The sequence below is a fragment of the Peromyscus californicus genome, unplaced genomic scaffold (assembly GCF_007827085.1).
Source record: "Peromyscus californicus insignis strain IS unplaced genomic scaffold, ASM782708v3 Scaffold_3__1_contigs__length_106647218, whole genome shotgun sequence".
Taxonomy (NCBI): domain Eukaryota; kingdom Metazoa; phylum Chordata; class Mammalia; order Rodentia; family Cricetidae; genus Peromyscus; species Peromyscus californicus.
The window spans coordinates 89,412,027-89,435,737 of NW_026294551.1; the positions used below are offsets into that span (position 1 = coordinate 89,412,027).

At 53.7% G+C, this 23,711-nt stretch overlaps 3 protein-coding genes across 6 annotated transcripts in view; all 3 read left to right on the forward strand.

The window, feature by feature from the left end:
• Positions 1 to 454: 454 nt before the first annotated feature.
• Positions 455 to 10,551, forward strand: Pgap6 (post-GPI attachment to proteins 6). Of its 4 annotated transcripts, none has more exons than XM_052758833.1 (13): positions 455 to 606; positions 3,907 to 4,081; positions 4,162 to 4,369; positions 4,577 to 4,704; positions 4,913 to 5,181; positions 5,276 to 5,595; positions 6,005 to 6,095; positions 6,176 to 6,299; positions 6,534 to 6,670; positions 7,592 to 7,770; positions 7,848 to 7,994; positions 8,828 to 9,000; positions 9,276 to 9,388. In XM_052758833.1, the coding sequence occupies exons 1-12, from the start codon at positions 489 to 491 to the stop codon at positions 8,954 to 8,956; spliced, it is 2,025 nt and encodes a 674-aa protein (XP_052614793.1). In that variant the 5' UTR covers positions 455 to 488; the 3' UTR covers positions 8,957 to 9,000; positions 9,276 to 9,388. The 4 variants fall into 4 exon arrangements, with proteins under 4 accessions (XP_052614793.1, XP_052614794.1, XP_052614791.1 ...); XM_052758831.1 differs by having other exon boundaries at positions 456 to 606; positions 8,884 to 9,000; positions 9,276 to 10,551; XM_052758832.1 differs by having other exon boundaries at positions 456 to 606; positions 5,549 to 5,595; positions 8,884 to 9,000; positions 9,276 to 10,551.
• A 274-nt stretch (positions 10,552 to 10,825) lies between these two features.
• Positions 10,826 to 13,788, forward strand: Mrpl28 (mitochondrial ribosomal protein L28). The gene is made up of 5 exons (XM_052758839.1): positions 10,826 to 11,166; positions 11,967 to 12,119; positions 12,517 to 12,651; positions 12,735 to 12,821; positions 13,405 to 13,788. The coding sequence occupies exons 1-5, from the start codon at positions 10,879 to 10,881 to the stop codon at positions 13,513 to 13,515; spliced, it is 774 nt and encodes a 257-aa protein (XP_052614799.1). The 5' UTR covers positions 10,826 to 10,878; the 3' UTR covers positions 13,516 to 13,788.
• A 1,317-nt stretch (positions 13,789 to 15,105) lies between these two features.
• Positions 15,106 to 23,711, forward strand: part of Axin1 (axin 1) — a 68,289-nt gene continuing 59,683 nt past the window's right edge. The window contains exon 1 of the mRNA XM_052758835.1: positions 15,106 to 23,479. The gene's annotated coding sequence lies outside the window, so the exon portion shown is untranslated. The remainder of the gene's footprint in view (positions 23,480 to 23,711) is intronic.

Sequence of the window (23,711 nt, forward strand, 5' to 3'; positions counted from 1 at the left end):
ACCCGGGTCCCGTGTGATCCCTCTGCTCAGCATCCCATCTTGTGTCCTGCGTGACCCCTTTGCCCCGCGTGACCTTTGCCTGGTATCCCACCTCACCCTGTGCCTCCCACGTGACATCTGCCATCTGTACCCCAAAGTATTCCACAGGACCCACCATCCTGTGCTTCCCATCCCCTTAAGATGCGTGTTCGGCCATGAATCCGTGTCCCCTCCAAATGCGACCTTCCTGAGCCCCTGGTGTTCAACTCCCCTCTGGCCAAGGTGACGCGGTCCCGCACCCTTGGGGACCTAGACCGCAGGCCGGCTCCCTGCGGGGCGGGGCGGGGCCTCGGAGGCGGAAGTGCCCGGGGCGCTGGCTGCAGGTCTGGCCGAGCCATGGGAGCTTCGGGCAGAGGCAGCGGCGGTGGCCGCAGAGGCGGCGGGGGCTGCCCGGGCGGGGGCGAGCGGCGCGGGACGCGGGCGGGGTAGCGCGGGCCGAGCGCGGAGCCATGGGCCGGCTTGGGGCCGGGGGCACGGCGCGGGCGGCAGCGGCTGGGCCGCTGCTGTTGCTGCTGCTGCTCCTCGCTCGGCCCCCGCCTGCCGCCGCCGGCGACAGCAAGAAGAGCGGTGAGCCCGCCCTGGCCTACCGCGCCATCCGAGGCGTGGGCCGGGGGCAGGGGGCGGGCGGGCGGTGGGCGCGGGGCGGATTGTGACTCACGGGGGGCACCTGTGCGCTCACCTGGCGCGGCGATGTAGCTATGTTCTCACTCTTGGTTGCGCCCCCTGCGGGGCGTCCGGGGCTAAAAAAAAAATCCCCACGTCCGCTTTTCTGTCCCCGGGCCCGCCGAGTTCGCTCACTTGGAGTGTACCCTTCCGGCGGCCCCTCTCCCCTGTGCTTGGGGGCGCGATTGTGGCACCTAAGAGCTGGGAGGTAGAGGAACTTATCAACGAATAGCCGAACCGTGGTGGTGCAAGGGCCATCGTTTGTTCGGGTAGAAGGGTAGAGCTGGAGAAAGTTGCCAGGACTCTGGACGAGGGGGTCTAGCCAACATTATGTTCCTTCCTATTCCAATCCTAGGAAGGTCACTCTTGATTACCGGCTTTGCTTCTCACCGGCTGTACTGCCAGCTGGCCCTAAAGAAGCTTGCTGACCAGAATGAATGTAACGCAAGGGTCCTTCCTCTAGGGGAGTTTCCCAGCGGCTCTTTGCACTTCTGCTCTCTAAGCCGGGACATCTTGGACTATGGTTTGCTAGACCTTTGGCCCTCTTGGCTCTGCTTGAGGCAGGACAGGGATTGACAGTGAAATTGACAGTGAGACTAGACATTTGGAAATGAGAAAGATGAGTACCTTTCCTTGTCCAGTATTACCTGAAATTCCCCAGTTCTTTGTGCCACTTGGTGTTCCTTAGACAGTTCCTGACGCTGACTCTTTCCACTTACCGTTTCCAGCCTCCCCACCCCCCGCCCAGCCCCCCACTTCTCTGGGATGTTGCTCCTCGGAACTCTTGTTGCTTTGAGGGCTGTTTCTTCTGGTTTCTGAACTTGGCACAGCTTGAAATGAAAGGCAACGTTCCCTAAAGACCTTCTGATAGATGGCTCCATACCACATCCTATTTGTTCCTCTTCCATAGTCCAAGAGGGTCATTGGCTAGGTGAGGGACAGGTGGCTCTGTGGCCATGGCCATGGCTGCTGCTTTTCTTCTTCTTCTTTTTTTTTTTTCCCCTGGTTTTTCGAGACAGGGTTTCTCTATGTAACAGTCCTGGCTGTCCTGGAACTCACTTTGTAGACCAGGCTAGCCTCGGAACTCAGAGATCCACCTGCGTCTGCCCCCCGCCCCCAGCTGCTATGGCTGCTTCTATCTGTGAGTGGGCAGTATCTCTGACACTTGCTAGGGTTTGGAAGGTGTGGGGCAGGATGCCTTCACTCAGGTTCCCAGGGAAATCTCAGGGATTTTCTTTTCCCACTCTCTACCCAACCTTATGCCCATGGGGGAGATGTCTGGAGCAGGCAGGAGCTTGTTCAACAGGCCCTCCCCATCCTTCCAACTATTGCTTGGGGCTCACCCTATCATGCCCATTCAACAAAATAGTTGGGTATTTCATCAAGCCTGGAGGGCTTAGACATGAGAGTTTGGTACCTGGTCTCAAGGCAACCTTGAGTAGGTCTCATCTAAGTATCCAAACATCACAGATGTCAGCTCTGTTCCAAGTGTCCTTCCTCACAAAGGCTTTATTCAGGGCAACCCAAGGGCTTTTCCCTTAGCAGGTTAAGTTGCACACTGTAGGGTGACCTCTCTCACCTGGCTTTCTCAGAGGTCACAGTCCTGGGGATGAGGAATCTGCTCTGCCTTAGCTCAGAGAGCAATATTCTGCCTCAGCTTGGAGAGCAATATTCTGCCTCACAGTTTTTTGGTTTTGTTTTTTTTCTTTTTTTTTTTTTTTTTCTGCTCTGTTATCCTTAGGGCATTTAGCAGCTCCTGGCGTTCAGGCCTCAACCTGGTGAATGGGACCTGCAGATACCGGAGAGCTTGGAATTCATTGAGGGAGCCTCACTCTGCCCTGCCCCCATGCCAGGCTTCTTTGCAGCTCCCTTAGCCTCCTTCCAGCAGGCTGCTATGTTTTCTCCAGGTGCCTCTGTTGGGAGGAGTCACATGACTGGCGAGAAAGCCAGCTGCTCACCTGACTCCCTCTCCCCTCTCCTGGGGGAACCAGGCAGGCACCACTTTCACGGTGGGGCAAAAGGAGCCTTCCTGAGTGGGAAGGATGCCAACAGTACTGTGTTTCTCTTAAAGCACTTTGTCACTCATTAACCACAAAGGGACAAGCAGTCTACCTTAGCCTATCCGTAGGGATACAGGCATCTAGAGAGGTAAGGGACACCCAAGACCATACAGGCACAAAGCCTGAGCTGGCACTAGGTATGGGGTAGGAGCTTGTAAGCTGAGGCAGGGCCTGGGCCATGTGGTGCCCTAGTCTGGGGGCTCTGGGTAGTTTATCTGCCTGGTCCTCTGCTTTGTCTTTGTACCACCTTGCATGGGTGTGTGCCCTGAGGGCAATTGGAAGTCTCACCCATTTGGAATAGAGAGGCCACCTGGCCCTTGGTTTTTGTTGTTGTTGTTTTGTTTTTTTGAGAGACAGGATTTCTCTGTGTAGCCCTGGCTGTCCTGAACCTTGCTTTGTAGGCCAGGCTGGCCTCTGCTTCCCAAGCTCTGGGATTAAAGGTGTGCTCCACCTCTGCCCATCCGTCCCTTGATTCTTATGACTGTCCAGGCTTCTGGACAGAAGCCCCTCATCATGGTCTTTTTCTGGGTAGGGATCTGGCTGTGTCCTAAGTCATAACAGGTTGGAGATGCAGCTACCTTCAGGACCAAGCCTCCCTCCCTGCCCATGTAGTTAGGAGATGTTCACAGGTGAGATGGGAGGGAGGAGCCTATGCCATGGTCCAGTGGTCAAGGCAGATAACTGCAGGGTGGGACCTCCTTCCTGACTAGCTCATGCTGTGTTTCAGTCTTCATCCCTTGGCCTGGATGCACCAGGATTAGTGCAAGGGATGGAAGTAACCAACAGACAGAAAGAGCTCATTGGCCCTGGGTAGGTCCACGTGAAGGTGGTGGGTGCTGGGGGGCCACTGGCTTCATTGTTTGCAAGTTGCTGTAGTGTGAGAAGGCAAAGTCCCTGGTGGTGAGTAGGCAGTGGCATCTAGGGAGAGGAGGCAGAGGGATAACTGCTCATCATTAGGAGAAACTTCTGATTACTGCAGACAACGTCTAGGTGCCGGAAGGCATTTTCTACCTTGGCTAAGATCAAAGTCCGATGATGACGTCCAGAGTGGGTCTAAGACTTGGTATCTAAGCAGCTTCTGTCTCCTGGGGCCTCATTCTTCCTGTCTGTCCCACCTAGCTGACTTGTTACCTTTTCCTTCCAGAGGCTGGGCTGGTGTCTGAGCACTTCTCACAGGCCCCACAGAAGCTGTCCTTCTACAGCTGGTATGGCAGCACCCGGCTCTTCCATTTCCGAGTGCCCCCAGACACAGTGCTGCTTCGCTGGCTGCTCCATGTGTCCCAGAGTGGTCCCTCATGCACCGACGTAGAAATCACAGTGTAGGTACCCAATAATTCTGTCCCTAGCACCCGTGCCTGGCTGAAACCCCATCCCTGACCCTTGACCTGATCTCTTCCAGGCATTTCCGCTACGGCGCCCCTCCTGTCATCAACCCGCTGGGCACTAGCTTTCCTGACAACACCTTGAGCCAGGCCTCTTTCCACATCAGGGCATTGTTGAGTACCATGCTATTGGGCAACACCTCTGTCAACATCTCCCACCCGGCCCCTGGGGACTGGTTCGTGGTTGCTCACCTCCCCCCCTCGTCCCAGAAGATCGAGGTGAAGGTGAGGGGGCTGACCTCCCGGGATGAAGGCCAAACCCCTTGATGCATGGAGGACCACCAGCCTCTTGTCCACCTCTGGGGCGGACCTTACTGTACTCTCATCTACCTGAGTCTGGATTCAACTCTGTCCCTGCATCCAAGATCTTCTCCTTTGGCCTATGTCCTGCATTCTCTGACCCCTATCACCCTCTGCCTTGTTCTCTCCCAGGGCTCTGTTCCTACCTGTGCCTACACCTTCCAGCCTGATATGCTGGCCCTGAGGGTGGTTGAAGTCTCCATCCTAGAGCCCGATGTTCCCCTCTCACAGACGCTGCTCTCCCACCCCAGCTACCTCAAGTGAGTGGAGATGGGGAAGTCCAGTCTGTCCCGTAGCCCCAACCTCTGGGTTCAGAGTGGGTGGTGCCACTGTCTCATCCTGCAGGGGAGAAGGCTGGACCTTAGAGGCAGGCTGGGAAGAAAGGCCGGAGACCTTCCTTCCCTAAGCAGATTAGAGAAGTGAGTTCACAGTATGAGCTAGTGAGTCTGAGTCACCACCTTGCCACAGGATCTTTGTCCCTGAATACACCCAGGAGCTTCGGTTGGAACTGCAGGGCTGTGTGTCCAGTGTGAGCCCCGGCTGCCCAGTGCGTCTCACAGTGGGTGCATCCACCCTGCCTAGAAACTTCCAAAAGGTGCTGAGTTGCACTGGCCTCACTCCGGCCTGCCATTTGCTACTGTCCTCACCACCCTGGGGCCGGTGGCTACAAGTGACAGTTGAGAGCCTGGCAGGACCTCACGTGTCAGTGGTCTTCACTGCTAAAGCTGCCTTTACAGGTGGGCCGCTTGGGAGGGAGGGGTGGGCTGGCTCTGCCTACCTTGCCCCAAATTCCAGGCTTTCCTCTGGCTGAGCCCCTTGTCCTCTTGACAGTGTGCAGGCCATGGAGTGTGACCTTCCATCGTCTTATGCAAAACAACCCAAACCAGAGCTATGACACCTCTGTGGGCCGGCTGCCCCAAAGCCCTGCCCACTGGGGACTGGGCAGGAGTAGAGGGGCAGGCAGTGGCCCCTTCTGTCTCCTGAACTATCCAGTCATGAGAGAAGACACGGACGTGGTGTCTGTACACTTCCAGCCCCTGAATGGGGCCTCCATGCTGGTGCATTCAAACATACCTTCTGTAATGCAGCTCCGTCTTGACACAGGCATGGACAGCGGGGGCTCTCTCATCATAATCCTGAGGGCTAACCAGGTATCCTCTGGAAGCCCACTGAAGCAGTCTACAGTCGCTTGTGACCTGGGCTTAACTCAGGGTACAGAGTCATTCAGCATTGAGACTGGAGTGGGGTGGCCCTTTCAGTCCATAGAGTGATACCAACAGCATTGGCCAGAAGGGGATCCATGGGAGGCTAGAAGGTTTCCTCTAGGGCAGCCCTGTCCCTGTCAGAAGTTATTGTAATTATATCTGTGCAAATAGGCAGGGGACTCGCTAGAACCAGAGACACTGGAGGAAGTTCAGGCCGTGATGAGCCCTGGGCCAGCAGGAGTCCTCCCACCCCCGCAAAAAATACCCAGCATCACTGAGCTAAAATACAAGGTGGGCAGGTGAGATACCTTTCTAGGGGGTGGCAATGGCTAACCTGCACCATTTCTCCTTCCAGACAGAGGTCACAAATGGCACCTTGGTAGCAGCTTGTGTGAATGCTGCCTCTCCCTTCCTCGGCTTCAACACCTCACTCAATTGCACCACAGGTATTCTGGGTAGACAGTTTTGGTGGAGAGACTGACTGGCCCCTCTAGCCACCTCTGACAGGCCCTCCCACCCCACGCAGCCTTCTTCCAGGGCTATCCCATGTTTATGAGTGCCTCCTCTCACGTGGCCAACCTCATCATTCCCTATCCGGAGACAGACAACTGGTACCTCTCCTTGCAGCTTGTATGCCCTGCGAGTTCTGAGTATGTAGCCTGGGCAACATGACATGGGCTGGTAGCAATGAAGGGAAGCGTCTGTGTGTTTGGAGGGGTTCTCCTTTCCTACCTGCCCACACCACACCTCACAACAGCACTAGTAGGGGGAATGAGTGTTTCAGCTGTTGGAGCCTGGAGGGCTGAGCTCTGGGCTTGGGGGTCCTAGTGGTGGAGTGACCGGCAGAGCTCCACAACCAGCCTTCTCAGGCCCTTCCTTTGCAGGGATTGTGAACAGGCTAAAGCTCATGTGGAGACCATCTTGTATCTGGTGCCCTGTTTGAATGACTGTGGGCCTTATGGCCAGTGCCTCCTGCTCCGTAGATACGGCTATCTGTATGCAGGCTGCAGCTGTAAAGCAGGTGAGCACGATCCTGCAGAGCAGAGCTCCCTCCTCCTCCTCCCCGTGCTCCCTCCTCCTCCCCGTGCTCCCCATGCTCCCTCCTCCTCCTCTCCGTGCTCCCCATGCTCCCTCCTACTCCTCTCCGTGCTCCCCATGCTTCTCGCGACCTCCCCCCACACCCCTCCAGGCATACAGGCACTGAGGCATTTGCAGGGGAGGCGTTGCCGCCTGACCCTGCCATTGCTTGCATCCTGCCTGCCCTTGCTTGACTGCCCATACCCACACGGGCCCTACAACGGTTTCCCTTGCCCGTACTAGTCCATGCCTATGTCCAACTGTTCACACTTTTTTCGTGACTGCATGCTGATCCACATTTTTCATGGCAGTTTCTACATAGTCACACTTGCTCTCATCTGTCCATGCTTGCCACATTTGTCCCTACATGTCCACGTATTTCTATATCTGTCCCTACCAACTCATATCTATTCATCCCTGCCCCTACCTACACATACTTGTTCACATACCTTTCTCCAAGCTCATGCCCGCTCACAGCAGGGCATACTTGCCCACACGTGCCCATATCTACGCACACCTGTCCACACCTGTTTCCCACTGCCCGTGACTGCCCACACCAGCTGTGCTTATCCTTACCCTCCACACCTGCCCACACCCGCTGTGAGTGCCCATACTTGACCAGACTTCCCCATGTCTACATGCTTCTTCCACATTGGTCCCAAACTGCCCACAGCTGTCCCCTCTTGCCCATGCCTGCCCACCACTTACCTATGCCAGTTTCTATCAGTACCAATTTCCTCCTGCCACACCTGTGGATTTCATTAGGCTTGTCTATACAGCCTCCCTCTGGGTGAGGGAGGGGCCTGCGGGTTCAGAAGCCTCCTCTCTGCCTCCAGCACACGGTAGGTGTTGTGTGGCCCCCTAGGTTGGCGCGGGTGGAGCTGCACAGACAACAGCACAGCCCAGACTGTGGCCCAGCAGAAGGCCGCAGCGCTGCTGCTCACACTCAGCAACCTCATGTTCCTGGCCCCCATCGCGGTGTCAGTACAGCGCTCCTTCCTGGTCGAGGCCTCCGTCTACTTTTACACCATGTTCTTCTCCACGGTAGGGCTGGCCCTGATCCCTTCGGGAACCTTGGGTGGGGAGGTCAGGGCCGCTGCTCACTGCTTCTCGCCTCACAGTTCTACCACGCCTGTGACCAGCCGGGGGAGGCGGTGTTGTGCATCCTCAGCTATGACACGCTTCAGTACTGCGACTTTCTGGGCTCTGGGGCGTCCACCTGGGTGACGATTCTTTGCATGGCCCGTCTGAAGACAATCCTGAAACAGGTGAGTGGCCTCCGATGCCAAGTCTGGGCTCCAGGGAAGCAGAGGCCCTCACATACAGAGTGTGGAGTGGCGAAGAGGGATAAAACAGAAAGGGGTGGGTATCAAATCTTACATGATAACTAGCCATTCTTGGAGGAAGTCATAGGAAGCTGTGAAGGAAAGGTGTGGTCATCAGAGGGCTCCAGGAAGGCAGATGGGGGTCCAGGACCCTAATCTCAACAAGGAGCCAGGCCAGGCCTCCCTGAGAAGCCTCAACCATGCCCCTGGGTTCCTTGTCCTAGGACACTCTGGGGACTTACACAGCAGCTGGATAGTGGAGATGACTCTTTGGTGCTTGTGAACTATGTCCTCTGTCTGCAGGCTGGGTACTACTTATTAGGGGCACGTTTAGAAGCTCCATGATTATATAAAAAAGTAGGTGAGGAAAATTCTGGAGAATCCTGTGGGCTGAATGTTAAGGGTATGAACTTGCAGGCTGTGGGGAGATGTGCTGATGGACTCAGGGTATGGGATCCCCTCCAAGGCAGCATCCAAGGCCATCCTGATGAGAGACCCTGGAAGACTTGGTGTGCAGGATCATGTAGATGTGTACAACACTGCCCATTAGAAGTGGGTATCATCACCTAGTCCTTAAGGTTCTTCTGCGTTCACCTTCGGACACAGTAAAGGGGCTAGAGGGAGGACACTTCCCTCCCAGATGGTTGAGCAGGAATGGTCAAAATCTGCCAATAATTCCAAGAGGAGCTGGCAGATGTGCCAGAATCGTGGGAAACTGATAATGGGTACCTAGCATACCTGGCCACCAGTACCTGTTGTGTCTTGTGCCATCACAGGTGATTCTAGCCAAAGGCTCCCATGACCCCACAAACCATCCCTGTGTCTCTGCCAGATCCTGTTTGTCCTGGGCACACTGGTCATCGCCATGTCCTTGCAGATGGATCGCAGAGGCATCTGGAACTTGATGGGACCCTGCCTCTTTGCCTTTGTGATCATGGCCTCCATGTGGGTAAGGAACAGAGCACATAGGTTCTCTTGTTTAGACTCAGGGAGAAGAGAGCCAGGCCCTTAATTCTGGTTATGATCCCAGTTTTGCTGGAAGGGCTCCAAAACTCCACATCTGCTCAGAGTCAGTAGAGCCACCCATAGACCCCCAGTATAGCCATGTGCCTGAGGTCTTAGCCATGAGTCCATGTGTTGCCTAGATCTAGAGACACCCCTTAGCCCCGTGAAACTGTAGTTGCACTTGGCTGGCACTGACATTCATGTGGCCGTTCACTCCAGATGTACCGCTGTGGGCACCGGCGTCAGTGTTACCCTACCTCGTGGCAGCGCTGGGTCTTCTACCTCCTGCCTGGCATCTCCATGGCTGCTGTAGGCATCACCATCTATACTTCCATGATGACCAGTGAAAACTACTACTACACGCACAGCATTTGGCACATCCTGTTGGCTGGCAGTGCAGCTTTCCTTTTGCCACCACGAGAGGAGCAGGCTGAGTCCTGGCCCTGCTTGCAGAAGTTCCCCTGTCAGTACCAGATCTGCAGGAACGATCGGGATGAGTTGTACACAGTGACATGATGTGGCTGCCTCAAGGACACCTGATACTCTGATGACCTCTTCGTCTAGGACAGGAACAAAGAGAGGTGCCTATCTAGCCCCAGCCAGGTTTCCATCTGAATAAAATTGTCCTGCGACCCTTGGCTTCTTTCTCCAGAGGAGAGGACTCCACCCCAAAATCTTTGTGGCTGCTGCCCGTGTCCTCTGTAGGTCTCAGCTGGAGGCCACAGGTACCATGTGTGGACAGATTGATATGTTATGGTTGAAGATAGAGATAAGGGATCCCTGTTTCCCCATTCATTTGTGAAGCTGTGATTTGAGACCTACAAGGCAAGGAATCCTCTGAGTCCACAGAGCCCACTGTCCCTGACCGCATGTACCATCCTGCCTTGGCATGGGGATGCCTTGTTGCTGCAGTTACTGTGGTAGAGTTCAAAAGCTGCTAAGAACCTGGGGTGCCATGCATTATCCCTCCTTCTCTGTTGGAGTCACAGATCCTGGGAAGAGCCCGGAGTAGCAGGCTGCTCAGCTGTGTGAGGTGTGGCCCCAGAAGGCACACACTGCCGTACTGGTGTGCCCTCCTCATCCTAAAGGTCCTAGGCCCTAGTCTAGTGAGCAGTCTTTTGTGTTGGCTCTAGGCCCTAGGATGCTGACCCCCCCTACTGGATCAGCTGAGGCTTGAGGTGGCTTCTGGAGCCCAGTCTTACTGGTGCCTCCTGGGAGCTCTGAGCTGATTGGCGCAGTGCTGCCCTGTCCCACTATGAGGCCCAACTGCTCTGTGGCCTTGGAGCCTTTTTTCTTGGTTTTGTCCAGGATTTGGGCTTTCTGGGCCACTCCCCCAGCTACTGACACCCTTTATTTGGCCACCAAAGCACACTTCAATCCCTGAAAGGGGAAACATGTATATACTGTTGCGGGGAGGTGATAAAATGTTAAACTGTTCTATGAAGGCATATTTTTATGTAATTGATGAATTTAATATTCTACAATGATTTTTCAAGCCAAATGAGTGTTTTATTTATTTTTTTTTTCTTGCGTCCCTGGAGGGAAAGGGAGTCTAGACTAAGGTTGGCTGTCCCTAACAGGCCTATCAAAGCCTCTGGGGAACTCCTGGGCTGCACTTGGTAGACGGTGCCTTGAACCATTGCATTCTCAGATAATTTTCCACGGTCCCTAAAGAAGGCGGAGGCAAGGGGATTGTTTTAGACGGATAGGCGTTCCTACCAATCGGCAGTGAGCAAAGGTGCACGTTCGGTGACGCCTTCTGGTTCCGGTTCCGGTTCCGGCAGGCGCGGGCGCGCAACTCCGGGAGATAGAGGGTCGCGAGATGCCTCTGCACAAGTATCCTGTGTACCTGTGGCAGAAGCTGCGGCTGCGGCGAGGCATCTACGCGCGTTTGCCCGCCCACTTCTTGCGCTCGCTGGAAGAAGAACGAACGCCGAGCCCGGTACACTACAAACCTCACGGGGCCAAGTTCAAGATCAACCCCAAGAACGGGCAGCGCGAGCGCGTTGAGGACGTACCCATTCCAATTTACTACCCTCCAGAGTCCCAGCAGGGGCTCTGGGGTGGAGAGGGCCTGATTTTGGGCTACAGATATGCCAACAATGACAAGGTGGGTGCGGGCCATCTCGGCGGTTCTGCATGCTTTATTGGGCAGGCTCTGCTCCGGGCGCTGCGGACCAACTGCGTGGTTGACACAAGCGTTCGGTTTACGAAGTATGCTAACAAGTGGAGCGGCGAGGATCTGGAAAACTCCAATGGCAAAGTCTAGTGGGGTCCTGAAGTGGGGTGGTCCTGGTCAGGTAGCCATCAAAAGTAAGAATGAAGTGGGGCTGTGATGGAGCAGGGTGATAGAGTGTTTTCCTAGCTTATTTAAGATCTTGGGTTCAAATCCCTAGCACCACAGAGAAAAGAAAGGAAGGATAGATTTGAGGCTTGTGCTGAAGAGGAGGGAGAGGTGAGATCTGGTTGTCACCTGCCAGTTTCTATAAGCCTTTGCCTAATTCTTGTGACAGGACCTTTGCTCCTCCCACATAAAACTGATAAAGACTGAGATGATGCTTGGATTCAGGCAGCTTCCAAGGTGCAGAGCCTGGAATCGATCATTCTGGTGGAATGCTGCTCCTAGCCAAATGTGGGAGGAGAGCGTTTCAGGCCTTCCAGGATGCCACTTGCTTGCCTGTGGCTGCTGGGTTTCAATTGTGCCAGCATCTGGAACACATGCCGGCAACATGAGGGCTAGCCTGAGAGAAGCAGACACCTATGTGGGCATCCAGGTCCAGCGTCCGTGGAGCCTCTGAGAAAGGAAGAGGGCAAGCCTTACATAGCCCAGCTCTCAGGAAGAAGCTTTGGGGGCCACTTGATCTGTAGGGACATACCCCAGCAGTCAACAGGTCTCTCTTGCACACTCAGCTCTCGGCAAGAGTGAAGAAGGTGTGGAAGCCTCAGCTGTTTACTCGGGAGCTTTACAGTGAAATCCTGGACAAGAAGTTCACTGTGACTGTGACCATGAGGACCCTGGATCTCATTGATGAGGCCTACGGGTTTGACTTCTATATTCTCAAGGCAAGCAGGGGTTAGTGCACTACAGGGTCTTGCCAATCAAAGGAGGTGCAAAGCAGCACTTCATGGGGCCGGGGGAGTGGGGGCAGTACATAACACCCAGGGTAGCCATTACAAGCCTTAGCAAAACACAATGGGACTGAGTCCTCTTTGGTGCAGCCCCAGTGGAAGCTTTTTGCCTTTAGAAAGGTCACTTGTGAACGGTCTAGCCACTGATTACCCTTCCCTGGGGATTGCCTTGGGCTTGACCCACATAGACTTGTATGCTGGTGCTGATCCCAATGCCTGGTCTGCTCTGGTCTAGCTTAGGGGTACCAGCTGAAGAGGAACCTCCAGGGTCAGCTGATGGGGTGGGTGGGACCCTGCTGTAGCACCTGGCCCTATGTGAATCTTCTGCCAGACCCCAAAGGAAGACCTGTGTTCCAAGTTTGGCATGGACCTGAAGCGAGGGATGCTTCTGAGGCTTGCTCGCCAGGACCCCCAGCTACATCCTGATGACCCTGAACGGAGAGCAGCCATCTATGACAAGTACAAGGTGAGAGTTTCCCCATCCCGCTTGCTGCTGGAGGCTTCTGGCCTGGCCCTGTACCTCACCGACGCTTTCTGCTGCTTGCTCAGAGTTTTGTCATCCCGGAGGCAGAGGCTGAGTGGGTTGGCCTGACGCTGGAGGAGGCTGTGGAGAAACAGAGACTTCTGGAGGAAAAGGTGAGCACCTGTGAACCGGCCACTGAGGTTGAGTAATGGGGGGCTGCTTTGGTAAGAGACTAGCATTTGGGGACTGCCACACCTAAATACTGCTATACGTTTGGTTCCTGCCACTTTGAAGAAGCATGTTATTTTTCCTCTCTTGAGGTCCTTCCCTCTTCCCCTGAATGCTTAGGGACCTTTGGCACTAGGTGTTTACTTGGCCACCCAGCATCCCCTAGGATCTTTCTTTTGTGTCTGTGTCCCAGAATAGTCTAGAGCCTGTAGTGGCCGCCAGTATAGGGAAGCCAGAGGAAGGCGTGTGACTCTTGGTGTCCAAGAGAAAGCAATCCTGTTCTGGTGGTTAGGTTCTGCCCTCCGGGATGCCAAGCAGTCTCTTTTGTTTTGTTTTTGTTTCTCCAAGACTGGGTTTCTCTGGGTAGCCCTGGCTGTCCTGGAACGCAGTCTTATGTGAGTCTGCCCATCCCTGGCTCTTCCAAACCCCATGTTCTCTCCATGTTTAGTTAGAAGCAGCTGGCTCCCACCCTCCCTAGAGCTCCATCTCTGGGCTACACTGAGCCTGACCATGACCTCTCCCCTTCAGGACCCTGTACCCCTGTTCAAGGTCTACGTAGAGGAGCTGGTCCAGCGGCTTCAGGAGCAGGTTCTGTCCAGCCCAGCAGTGGTGCAGAAGAGAACTGGTGACCACGCCTGATCCCCGGGCTCAGCCTCCCCTGTGGGCTTTTAGCACTGTGGACACAGTTGGGGTGGGCACGAGGACACCTGTGGGCAGTGGGCGAACCCTGCTTTGCATGTGCTGACCACACAGCTCCTGTAGTAGACTTTTCAGAGAACCCTTCTGTGCCAGGACTCTCGGAGGTCTGGAGCAGAGCGGATGCCTGTCCAAGCTGGTCAAGTACTTACAGCATTAGAGTTCTTGGGCTGGAATAAGTAAAGTCCGAGGCAGTCTGAGCCACGGGAAAGTGTACTGGTTTGCCTGGGAGTCTGCAATCCTTCTGCGTGTTCTTGGCCTGGTCATTCCCCTGTCACAGAAACCCAGGTGAACTATTTGCACTGTCCAGCTGTAGCCGCTGGCCCTGCTGAGCTGTGGAGGCTGATGTCCCCTTTGTTGCTTAACTTGCTTAGAGAAGAGGTCCCTCATGGTGGAGGCATCAAGGGTACAGCAAGATGGAGCTTCTTCCCTGCCAGTGTACATTCCTATTTGTTGTGGAATGTTCTCCAGGGCAGAGGAAGGGAGCCTGGGGCCTGGCTCAGATCTGTGCAGTATGCCCTGCAGAGCTAAAGCAGGAAAGCTTCCTGGGTCTAGGGCTTCTGTCAGCATCTGCCCTGCGATGGGGCCACATGGACTTAAAGGCCATGACTTCAGCACCCCCATCCTTAACTGCTCCCCTCTACCTTGTGGTTAGGGCTGTGGCTTGAGGTAGGAAGGCAGGCCAATGACCTTGGGGCCTCTTTTGCCGAGAGCTAGTGTCTCAGAGGCATCAGCACTGAAACCTATTCCTTTCTCTGGAGAGGACAGGGAGCGTCTCCCTAGCTGTGTGTGGAGGAAGATGAGGTGGTAGTGGGAGCTGAGTTCCCAGAGCCCCACACCTGGCTGGTATAAATGGGAGCATTAGCTACCTGCTTGACCGGGAACTGGCCTGGCCACAGAGTGTGGACAGTGGGATCCTCTGAGGGGGAGCAATAGGAGTGCCCATGCTTGGTTGTGTTTATGATGGCCAATCCAAAGCTGCGTGGAGCCATTCTGCCAGTGTGGCAGGGCTCACACAGATCCCTGAGGATGGGGGCTTGCCTCGGGGTGTTCCTCAGGCTTTGCTGTCTGTTCTGGCCTCTCCGCCCTGCAGGGCTTGCACTATTCTTGCACTGTGTGTAATTCTTAGGTTCACAATTTTAAATGACTTCTACTTAGTGTGCGTGTGTGCTTACACATGCCGTGGCATCCATGTGGAGGTCAGGGGACAACTTGTGGGAGCTGATTCTTTGCCTTTTACCATGTGGGTTCCAGGGATCAAAGGACAGTAAGCTTAATGGCAAGTGTCTTTACTGGCTCAGCCATCTTGATGACTGTAATTAAAAAAATTTTTTACCAGCTGGGCAGTGGTGACACATGCTTTCAATCCTAGTACTTGGGAGGCAGAGGCAGGCAGATCTCTGTGAGTTGGAGGCCAGCCTGGTCTACAGAGCTAGTTCCAGGACAGCCAGGGCTACAAAAGGAAACCCTGTCTCAATTTTTTTTTTTTTTTTTTTTTTTTTTTTTTTTTTTTTTGGTTTTTCGAGACAGGTTTTCTCTGTGTAGCTTTGCGCCTGTCCTGGAACTCACTTGGTAGCCCAGGCTGGCCTCGAACTCACAGAGATCCGCCTGGCTCTGCCTCCCGAGTGCTGGGATTAAAGGCGTGCGCCACCACCGCCCGGCCTTTTTTTTTTTTTTTTTTTTATTAACCTAAAGCAAACAATACTCGGTCATCTATTGTCTTGGTGGACTCACAAGGCTTTGCCTAGTAGTTTAAATCATAGGGTTCCCACATCACTGGCTTTAAATTCGAGTCTTAAATTTAAACCAATCTCTTCCAGCTAGGTCTAGGACCTTGTTGGGATGTGTAATAGTTATCCTGACTGTCTGGCTTGGTGCAGCTAGCTACCTGTTTGATTATCTATCTCCTTTCTCACTGCCAAGGCGTGGGTCAAGCAGGACCTGTGCAGAGTTTTTTGTTGTTGCTTATTCTTTTGGAGATGAGGTCCCACTGCATAGCCTCGGCTGGCCTTGAACTCCAGATCTTCATGTCCTGTCTCTCCCAAGGGCTGGAATTATACATGTACACCCTTAGGCTTGGCTAGGTCCTGTAGGATTTCTTGTGTCACTTTCCTGGGGCCTCAAGAGACCTGTGGCTGCCTTGAGAGATATAGTCAGAACAGGCCAGGTTGTGGTTCTGGACCAGGGATTGGGGGTTACTGAGAAATTGCTCAGGGTGGCCATTGGTGTGGCTGCCAGTGACAGGTGCTGAGTATGGCCTGAGCAAGTCACTGCTAGTCACTACTGCTGAAATCTGAGGTGGTTTCATTTTCTAATAGAAGACCAGGCAGAACTGAGGTACACTCTGGTGTGGCCCTGGCCCAGGTTCAAGAATAGCCCCATTCTAGTGGAATGTGGTATTTGTTCTTTGTTCCATCTTCACGAATACAATTTGGTTTTTTTGGTTTTGGTTTTGGTTTTTTTGTTTTGTTTTGTTTTGAGACAGGGTCTCACTTTAGCCCAGGAAGGCTTTGAACTTGAGGCAAGCTTAATGCCTCACCCTCTTGAGTTTTGGGATTATAGATGTTAGATGTGAGCCACACCCAACTTCAGAAACATTTTGAGTCAGAAAACTGTGATGTTCCATAGTAAATGATTAGCTTATCTCCTCCTCCAGTAAAATGACTCAGGTCAGAGGTAGATCCCAAACAGACCATCTATACACTGTGCTGTCTTCTGGGTGTGGTGAGGGGGTCCCAGCTTGCAGAGTGGGGGTGGGGTAACACTGAGTGTCTCTGCTCACACATGCATGCACATACACACTGAGGCAAGCCTGTGTTAATAATCCACACCACACATGGAATAGGAACTGAGGTGCAAGCTGTGGCCACCTGTCTGGGACATCACTCTCTGCCTGTTTCCTTGCCTGCCGTGAATCCTAAGCCTCCGTCCACTCCAGCTGCCTTAGCCAGCCTCCCTAGTTCTTTCTGGGCCCCGTGAACCAACCTGTCCATCTGCTGTGTGTCTCAGAGCCTGCACTGGGGGTGTGTACTAAGATCAACCTGCAGAAGGCAGAAAGAACTCCTCGTTTTATGACAACGGTCTGAGGTCAGCCTTAATGTCGAAAGGACTGTCGCCGGCTGTGGGGACAAGGGTGGGAGGCTGTGTCGTTGCTGCTGTGATTCCTCATTGCTGCTCTTCCTGCACATTGGGGCTGGGCAGTGGAGACCTGAGAAGCTGTGACTTCATCATTCCATTTAGAAGTGAGACCAAGGCCCGAACGGGTCTCTGCCACTCACAGGGGAGATGACATGAGATGGCTTGTAGGTCCAGCTCAGAGCTCTACCTGACTTGTCTGAGAGTCTCACCTATATGCTGAATCCTAAATAATAGAGGTATTTAGGGAGGTAGGGGTGGGTGGGCAGGCCCTGAGGGGTTGCGCAGGCACCTTTGACCCTGTTCTGAGCCCAGGGAACCACTAGAGGTCAACTCTCAGCTCACTCCTCCCTGTGCATGGCAGTCTACCTGCCTTGGTCTGTGTTAACACCGTGGTTTCCTGGCAGTTTGAACCCTTCCTGCTAACAGAGGTTACCCAGGTCTTCTGTCCATTCTGAGCCATCCTAAGCTGGATCCCTGGGCTGGAAGAGCTCAGCCAGCAGGAGGAGCTCCACATCCCCCCCAGCTCACCAGCTACAGCTCATTCCAACCTCTCTAAGTTCACACTGTGCTCTAGAATGGCCCGGGCTGCCATTCCCACCGGTACCCTGCCCATGGATGAGACTTGTCCACTGGTGGTCTCCAACATGGTAAGGCGACCCCTCAAGTTGAGGTGCTGTCCTGTGTCAGCAGCTCGGGAGGCACTAGGCCTGGCTAGTGCGAAGCAGTTGAGCCATACTGGGGCTGGTCACTGAGTCACCATTTCAAGCTTGGATCCCTAAGACCAGCCTGCTTATTCTCACCTTCTTTGGAGTAAGAACCCCTGGAGCATGTTTCAGGTTCTCTTGGCTCTGTGGTCCCTCTAGTCTTGGCAAGGCACTCTTCATTGGCCACTTAGGTTCCTGGGATGTGCCAGGTTCTGGCCTTCTGTAAGGACCTAGAGAATCATACCTGTTCCTGGAAGCCCTGAGGGTGCTTATCAAGACATTATGTCCAGCAGGTGTGGTCTGGTCTGGTCTTAGGAAGTGAGATGCTGTCTGGAACTCTCAGGCCTTTGCAGGGTTCTTGACCAGGAAGTGCTGTTCCCAGGGGCGTTTGAACAGACTGGGCTGTTTCTGAATGTCACAGAACTGGGATGTTGGTGGCTTCAAGGTTGCTCGAAGGCCTGTAACCAGGAGGGGCAGTTTATGGAGGGATGACACGTCATACTCTTGCTGAGACTCTCTGTTCTTGGTATATCCTGGAATGTCTTGCTGGGGACTGATGCTAGTTGGCTCTGGAGGTACAGTGTTTTCCAGAAGGCCCTGTACCCAGAGATGGGTTCCAGAATTTTGCCAAGTTGGGGACCCAAGGTTCACAGAGAGCAGAACTATACTCAGGGCCATGGGAGGTTCCTGGCATCAGGGACATTACAGTAAGAATGTAGAGTGCTTTGTGAGCAGAGACAATGTTGACGAACTTCCATCCGAGGTAGGCTGAAAGCTTGGCTCTTCCGACTTGGGTTTGGGTGGGGTTTCTCCCTGTTCTTTCCCCCACTGCCCACCATTCCCCACTCCTCACTGTTTTTCACCAGTGTAGGCCTGGCCTCCAGCCCCTGGGGCAAGCCTGACCTGAAGTCCTTTTTTCAGCGGGGGCTCCAAAGATCATTATTTCTATCTCAGCCAGGAAATCAAGTAGGACATGTTACATCTCAGGAAAGGCCACGAGGTGGACAGAGACCCCCCTCACATGGGACATGTATGAAACATACAACAAAAATGTCTAATAGCTAGTGTGGGGCCTGTTACTGTGTAGCCACTGCCAATGCCCCTCTGAAGGGACACTGGCATGGGGCCACGGGCAGCACTGCCTGCGCCCTCCGCAGATAGGAGTGGCTTGGGGGGTGGCGGTGTCTAAAGGGGCTGGTTGCCATGGCTACCATAGGGTTCTGAGGCCCGTCATCTGGTCCCTGCCTCAGCCAATAGGCGGCAGGAGCCTGAGCTGCAGCCTAGAGTCACGCTTCTGCCTCCCAGCCACACAGTGGCCAAGAGCAGGGACCCGCTTCCTGGAGTGGCTGAAAGTGCTCGGACGGACAGCCAAGCCCATCATGGCGGACAGCGGGACAGTGGGGCGCAATCAGGCACTTGGAGCCAGGCAGGTGAGGTAAGCCAGGCGGGTGGCCAGATGGATGGAAGAATGGGTGGACAGGTGGATGTCGGTGGTCCTTGTAGCCCATTGTTCTTGTGGTTGTGGCCGTGCCCTCAGCCCACCCCACCCTCAGCACACACACACTCTCCCACCGAACCTTCACTTTGGATCCTCACCCCACATGGTCCGTAGAAGGGTCAAGGGAGGAGACAAAAGAAAGACTATGAGCAGAATGGAGCCACACCACACCACCACGGGCCCGAAAACCGCCTTGGTTGGTCTCTCATGTCAGATTCTACACAGAGGCGGCTTCAAAGACCCCCTGACTAGCCCAGGCCCTTGGTGTCCTGACCACCATGCCTGGGCTCGGCGACAAGCCGCCTCAAATCGGCACGGTTTAAGGAGCATTTTTTTTTTCAATAAGGGGGGAAAAAAAGAAGCAACAGAAAAAAAATGTCCACCTATAACAGGGGGAGCAGCCAGCCCAGATAGATCAGAAGCGCCAAATCCCATTACTCGGGACTTCAGAGCACAGCCCTGCACAGGCAGCTGCGATTAAGAGCTTGTCAATGGAGTCCCCTTCGGAGATCAAAGGGGCATGCCTGTGAGTGTGTGTGTGTGTGTGTGTGTGTGTGTGTGTGTGTGTGTGTACATGTGTGTGCATATGTGTGTAGGAGCACATGCTGTGGGGTGACAGTGGAGGGGCCGTGTGCCACAGCACAGAAGAGCCTGGTGTATCACCTGCCTCCTGTGGCCACCCTCCATGTTGCTTCTGTCCTTGCTGCTATGTGTGACATGCGTGCATGCATTGGGGGCCAGGCTGGGCACAGGAGAGGGCTGGTCCCCAATATATCCTCTGGAAGGCAGTCCTGGCTAGACCTAGTTCCCATTTCTGGGCCTTTTACTTGCATCCTGTCCCTTCCCCAGAGTCTACCCCGAGGAGCCTGTAGGAACTGGGAAGGCATACTGGGCCATGGGCAATGCTAGGTGTGAGGATGGGCTGTGTCTGTGTATATAACTACTGCAACCAGGTCCTGCTGTCCATAGGCCATGAGCTCTCAGCTGGCCTGGTAAATGCATCCTGGGGGTTGAAAGCTGCTGTCGATGTGATTGGTAGGTTGTTAGGTAAACTCTGAGAAGCAAATCTTTTAATCCACTGTGGCTAATCCAGTGCACTTTTGTTTGCCAAGACAGATTCTGCAGCAACAAAGGGGCTGGAGGGACCCCAGCATACATAATCACATACTTAGAACTTGGCCGCGGCTGCCCACAGGGTTCCTAGGCAGCAGAGAGAGACATCTCAGGACAGCAGTGGAGTGGGTGGGTAGTTGGAGGAGGGGCCTAAGTGGGCTGAAGGTGTGGGCCAGTAGCCTCACTAGGTGATACTTTTTCACCTGCCAGGATGTCCCCTGGCCACCTGCTGGATGGGTGGCTGTCAGTCACTGGAACTGTGCAAGTTTGTGGGGACAACTGAGCTGAGTCAGACAGAAGAAAAACCAATACCCAAGGCAGGGTGCAAGAGTGCCTGGGACGCAGAGAGGCTTGCGAAGATGTAATGGGAAGCTCAGAGGGATGAAACATGACATCAGGGAGGGAGCAGAAGGAGGAAGGTGACAGGGCAGCAGGAGGGCAGGTGTGCCCAGTATAGGAAGAGGAAGTGGCCTGAGGCTGTATGAGGAAGTATGAATGAACACCCTCAGATTATCTTCAGGGCCTGGCACACTCACGAGGGAGAACATTACCTAGTCTGGGAAAATGGTGCTGAGGTTAGGGAGCACCAGGCTCCTTCCTCTTTCTAAGATGTATACTAGGTCATAACCATGGACTTTCTCCAGCTGCCCAATTTTGTCCATGCAGAGTTGTGCATGGAGCACTGAGGGGTCCTCATTTTGTCAAGGACATTCTACTCAGACACAGTAGGTAATCAGGTCTCCAGAGTGACTGGTGTCATTCCCTCTTGTTCCTGAAGTTCCCTGGTTGGGGGAGGTGTTGGGCTTGGTGGCAGGCTGCCTTCCCCTACTGGGTCCTAGGGCTGGGATATCAAGAAGAGCTAACTTAGACTTCCCACCCTCCATGCCTGACTGCTGACCCTAATCTACTTGCCTGTTACCTTGGTGTCTACATTCCCTTTTTCCCAGATGTCCCCAGACAAGTCCTGAGGTGCTAGAGCTCTTCAGAACAGCAGTGTGATGACTCCCCTTAAGACAGTAGGGAGTCAGATCCCAATAAGATGTGGATAGTATCCTGGGAGGGGTTTACTTCTTGGGGTCCACTTATGTGAAGAACTGGCCCAGCACCACCTTCATGCCTGTTTCCACTACTTTCCTGCCTTACTGGTTCTTGACTCCTGGAAGCTGCCAGGGAAATGGTGTGCTGGGCCAGGTCTGCTGGATGGAGGACATGGCTGTGGGTACCTCTGGAGTCTAACCCAGAGGGCACAAGCAGTGACCACATTGCCCATCTCTGAAGAGACCATGCTAGCAAGGCCGAGTAATTCATTCTCTACTCATCTGGGGATGGGTGCTCCTTACCTGGGAGGGGAGGGCAGATATTCAGCTGAAATAGCATTCTGAGCAGGAGCCATCAGAACCTTCCATTGCAATGGTGGCTGGCATATAACCCATTATTTAGTGTGTCAACAGTGGTTAACACTGAAGCCATGTTGAACCATATCATTTAGGACATTTGTGCTCCTGTTGGGCAAAATGCAAACAGCAGGAGTAAGGCAACATGCCAGCTCAGAACTCTCATCACCAGGAGTGATACAAGAGGAGGAAGAACTTGGGGCCAGCAAAGTGGCTCAGCAGGTAAAGGAGCTTGCTGCTGATACTGATGGCCAGAGTTCAATTCCCAGGACCTACATGTGGAAGAAGAAAACCCAAAGTTGTACTTTGACTTCTACATATGGGCCCTGTCCATCTTATGCATACACACCATAAACAAACAAACAAGTCAAGGGTCATGCCAGAGTTAAGGCTTCCTGAGGCCCTGGACTAGAATGAGCACAGGAACACACAGCTAATGCTGCCCATGAGCAGTTGCATCCTCCAGGGGCTCACTTGGCAATTATGTTGTTCCTATGGCTTATTATACATTGATGTCAACTGGAAGGTGGCAGCCACTGCAGAGTTGAGGCTTCCATGTGATTGTAATGGTAATGTTACTGTAGCACATCCATGAAAAATACAGAATGAAGAAAAACTCATGCTGGGCATACTGGCACCTTCACTCCTGTGTTTCTAGCACTTGGAAAGCTTGGGCAGAAGAATCACAAGTTCAAGGCCAGCCTGAGCTATACAGCGAGACTCTTTTGGACGGGATATGGGGGGAACCCTTTGATAATTCTGCTTCCTACCAGGGGCCTGTTTGAGTCTTCTTTGATAGGCTCTTATTCCTCCTGCCTTCATAGATACATGTTATGTGACACAAAAATTGGCATCTGTATTTGTGGCATTGTGGCTTTGCTCCTCATGGCTGTGTCTCAAACTCCTTGCCCTCCATTAGGCAGAGAGGCCCTGGCCACCCCACCTCCACCCTCAGACTCCCAACCCCAATCTTAGAAATGGTGGAAAAAAGATGTGTGGGATGAGGCAGAGGCCAGGATTGGGCTTATGGCAGGAAAGCCGCTGACCAACAAGAGAGGGAACTGGGCCACCCAAGTCCTGAGTATTCTGAGCCACTTTGGGTATAGATGCCTTGTTCCAGAACTGGACATAAACCATTTAAGACCACAAGTCTTCCCTCTCTCCTGAGAACTCAGTTGCCACCCACCACTACCTGCTCTACCTTTGCACTGGGTGGGGGGAGGGACAGACAACCAGAAACTAGCTGAGCCTGAGACTCCCTCCCCTCTTCCCCCAGAATTGGGGATGGTCCCTTCTTGTCCTTTCTTCCTGAGCTGGGGCATGGACAGTGGCCATTCATTTCTGTAGTTGGCCTTGTGCTGTGGATTTTCCTAGGTGCACCACTGGGCCAGACCCTCTGTAACACACATGCCAGGGGGTGCCAGATGACTTACTTTATCACTTTTCATGAATGAACTTCCTCAGTCATAGGGACAAATAAAGGCTTCAAAAAACACTTCAAGTCTTTTTATGTCTACATTGAAGAAAATGATTTCTGCTTCTGAGTTTGTTTATTTTAAACCCTCTTTGGTTCCTGGGAAGAAGCCCAAGCAAATGTCATGGAAGTTAAAGCTGCTAGTGGCGATTCTGGGTGAAGCAAAGCACGGTATTGCTTTTGTATTTTAATGCCCCGTGTATAGGAGGGTACCTGTCTCTCAGAAGCAAGGTTCCCAAGTGCTGTCCTTTCCCCTCACTGCAGGAATTCCCCCAAGATCTCTATAATGTAGCCCTTGGTGGAGTTCCCTCCTCTGGTCTGCCTTCCCCAATTTCCACCCTCTATTTGGAATTCTTCCCCCATGGCCACCCCACAGCCCACCTTAGCAGGCTGTTGCATTTCCTCCAGGCTTCCTGATTCCCTTCCTGTCCCTGCAGGGCAGGGGCCCCGAGGAGCTGGAGGCCCGAGGGTCCTATTCTGGTCCCAGGGCTTGGGGATACCCACCACCGTGGGCTAGCAGGAGGATGGACGTGGACTTGATCCCGAGAGCCTGGCCTGGCCGCAGCAGCAGCTCTACAGAATCAAGGCAAGCGTTGGGGCCCCGGTTTGGGAGTGGGGAGGCACTCCAATGGCAAGGCTATCTATGCTCAATCAGTGCCCATAATTGTTTCTTCTAATGATATGAGACTGAATGGTCTGGGACGGGCTGCAAGGGAGTCTCCAGTCTCCTTGGGCCCTGGACTGTTTTAATTGAGCATGTGTGAACATGAAACCTGCTGCTGGGATTTGAATGGGGCTATGTTGGTTTAGCAGTACAG

What these genes read in the sequence shown, in the direction of transcription:
- Pgap6 (XM_052758831.1), top strand. Translation starts at nt 489, where the DNA reads ATGGGCCGGCTTGGGGCCGGGGGCACGGCGCGGGCGGCAGCGGCTGGG. An exon ending in TAATCCTGAGGGCTAACCAG is followed by an intron (nt 5,596 to 6,004) that starts GTATCCTCTGGA and finishes TTCTCCTTCCAG; the next exon opens with ACAGAGGTCACAAATGGCAC. An exon ending in CTCACTCAATTGCACCACAG is followed by an intron (nt 6,096 to 6,175) that starts GTATTCTGGGTA and finishes CACCCCACGCAG; the next exon opens with CCTTCTTCCAGGGCTATCCC.
- Mrpl28 (XM_052758839.1), top strand. Translation starts at nt 10,879, where the DNA reads ATGCCTCTGCACAAGTATCCTGTGTACCTGTGGCAGAAGCTGCGGCTG. An exon ending in GATATGCCAACAATGACAAG is followed by an intron (nt 11,167 to 11,966) that starts GTGGGTGCGGGC and finishes TTGCACACTCAG; the next exon opens with CTCTCGGCAAGAGTGAAGAA. An exon ending in AGAGACTTCTGGAGGAAAAG is followed by an intron (nt 12,822 to 13,404) that starts GTGAGCACCTGT and finishes TCTCCCCTTCAG; the next exon opens with GACCCTGTACCCCTGTTCAA.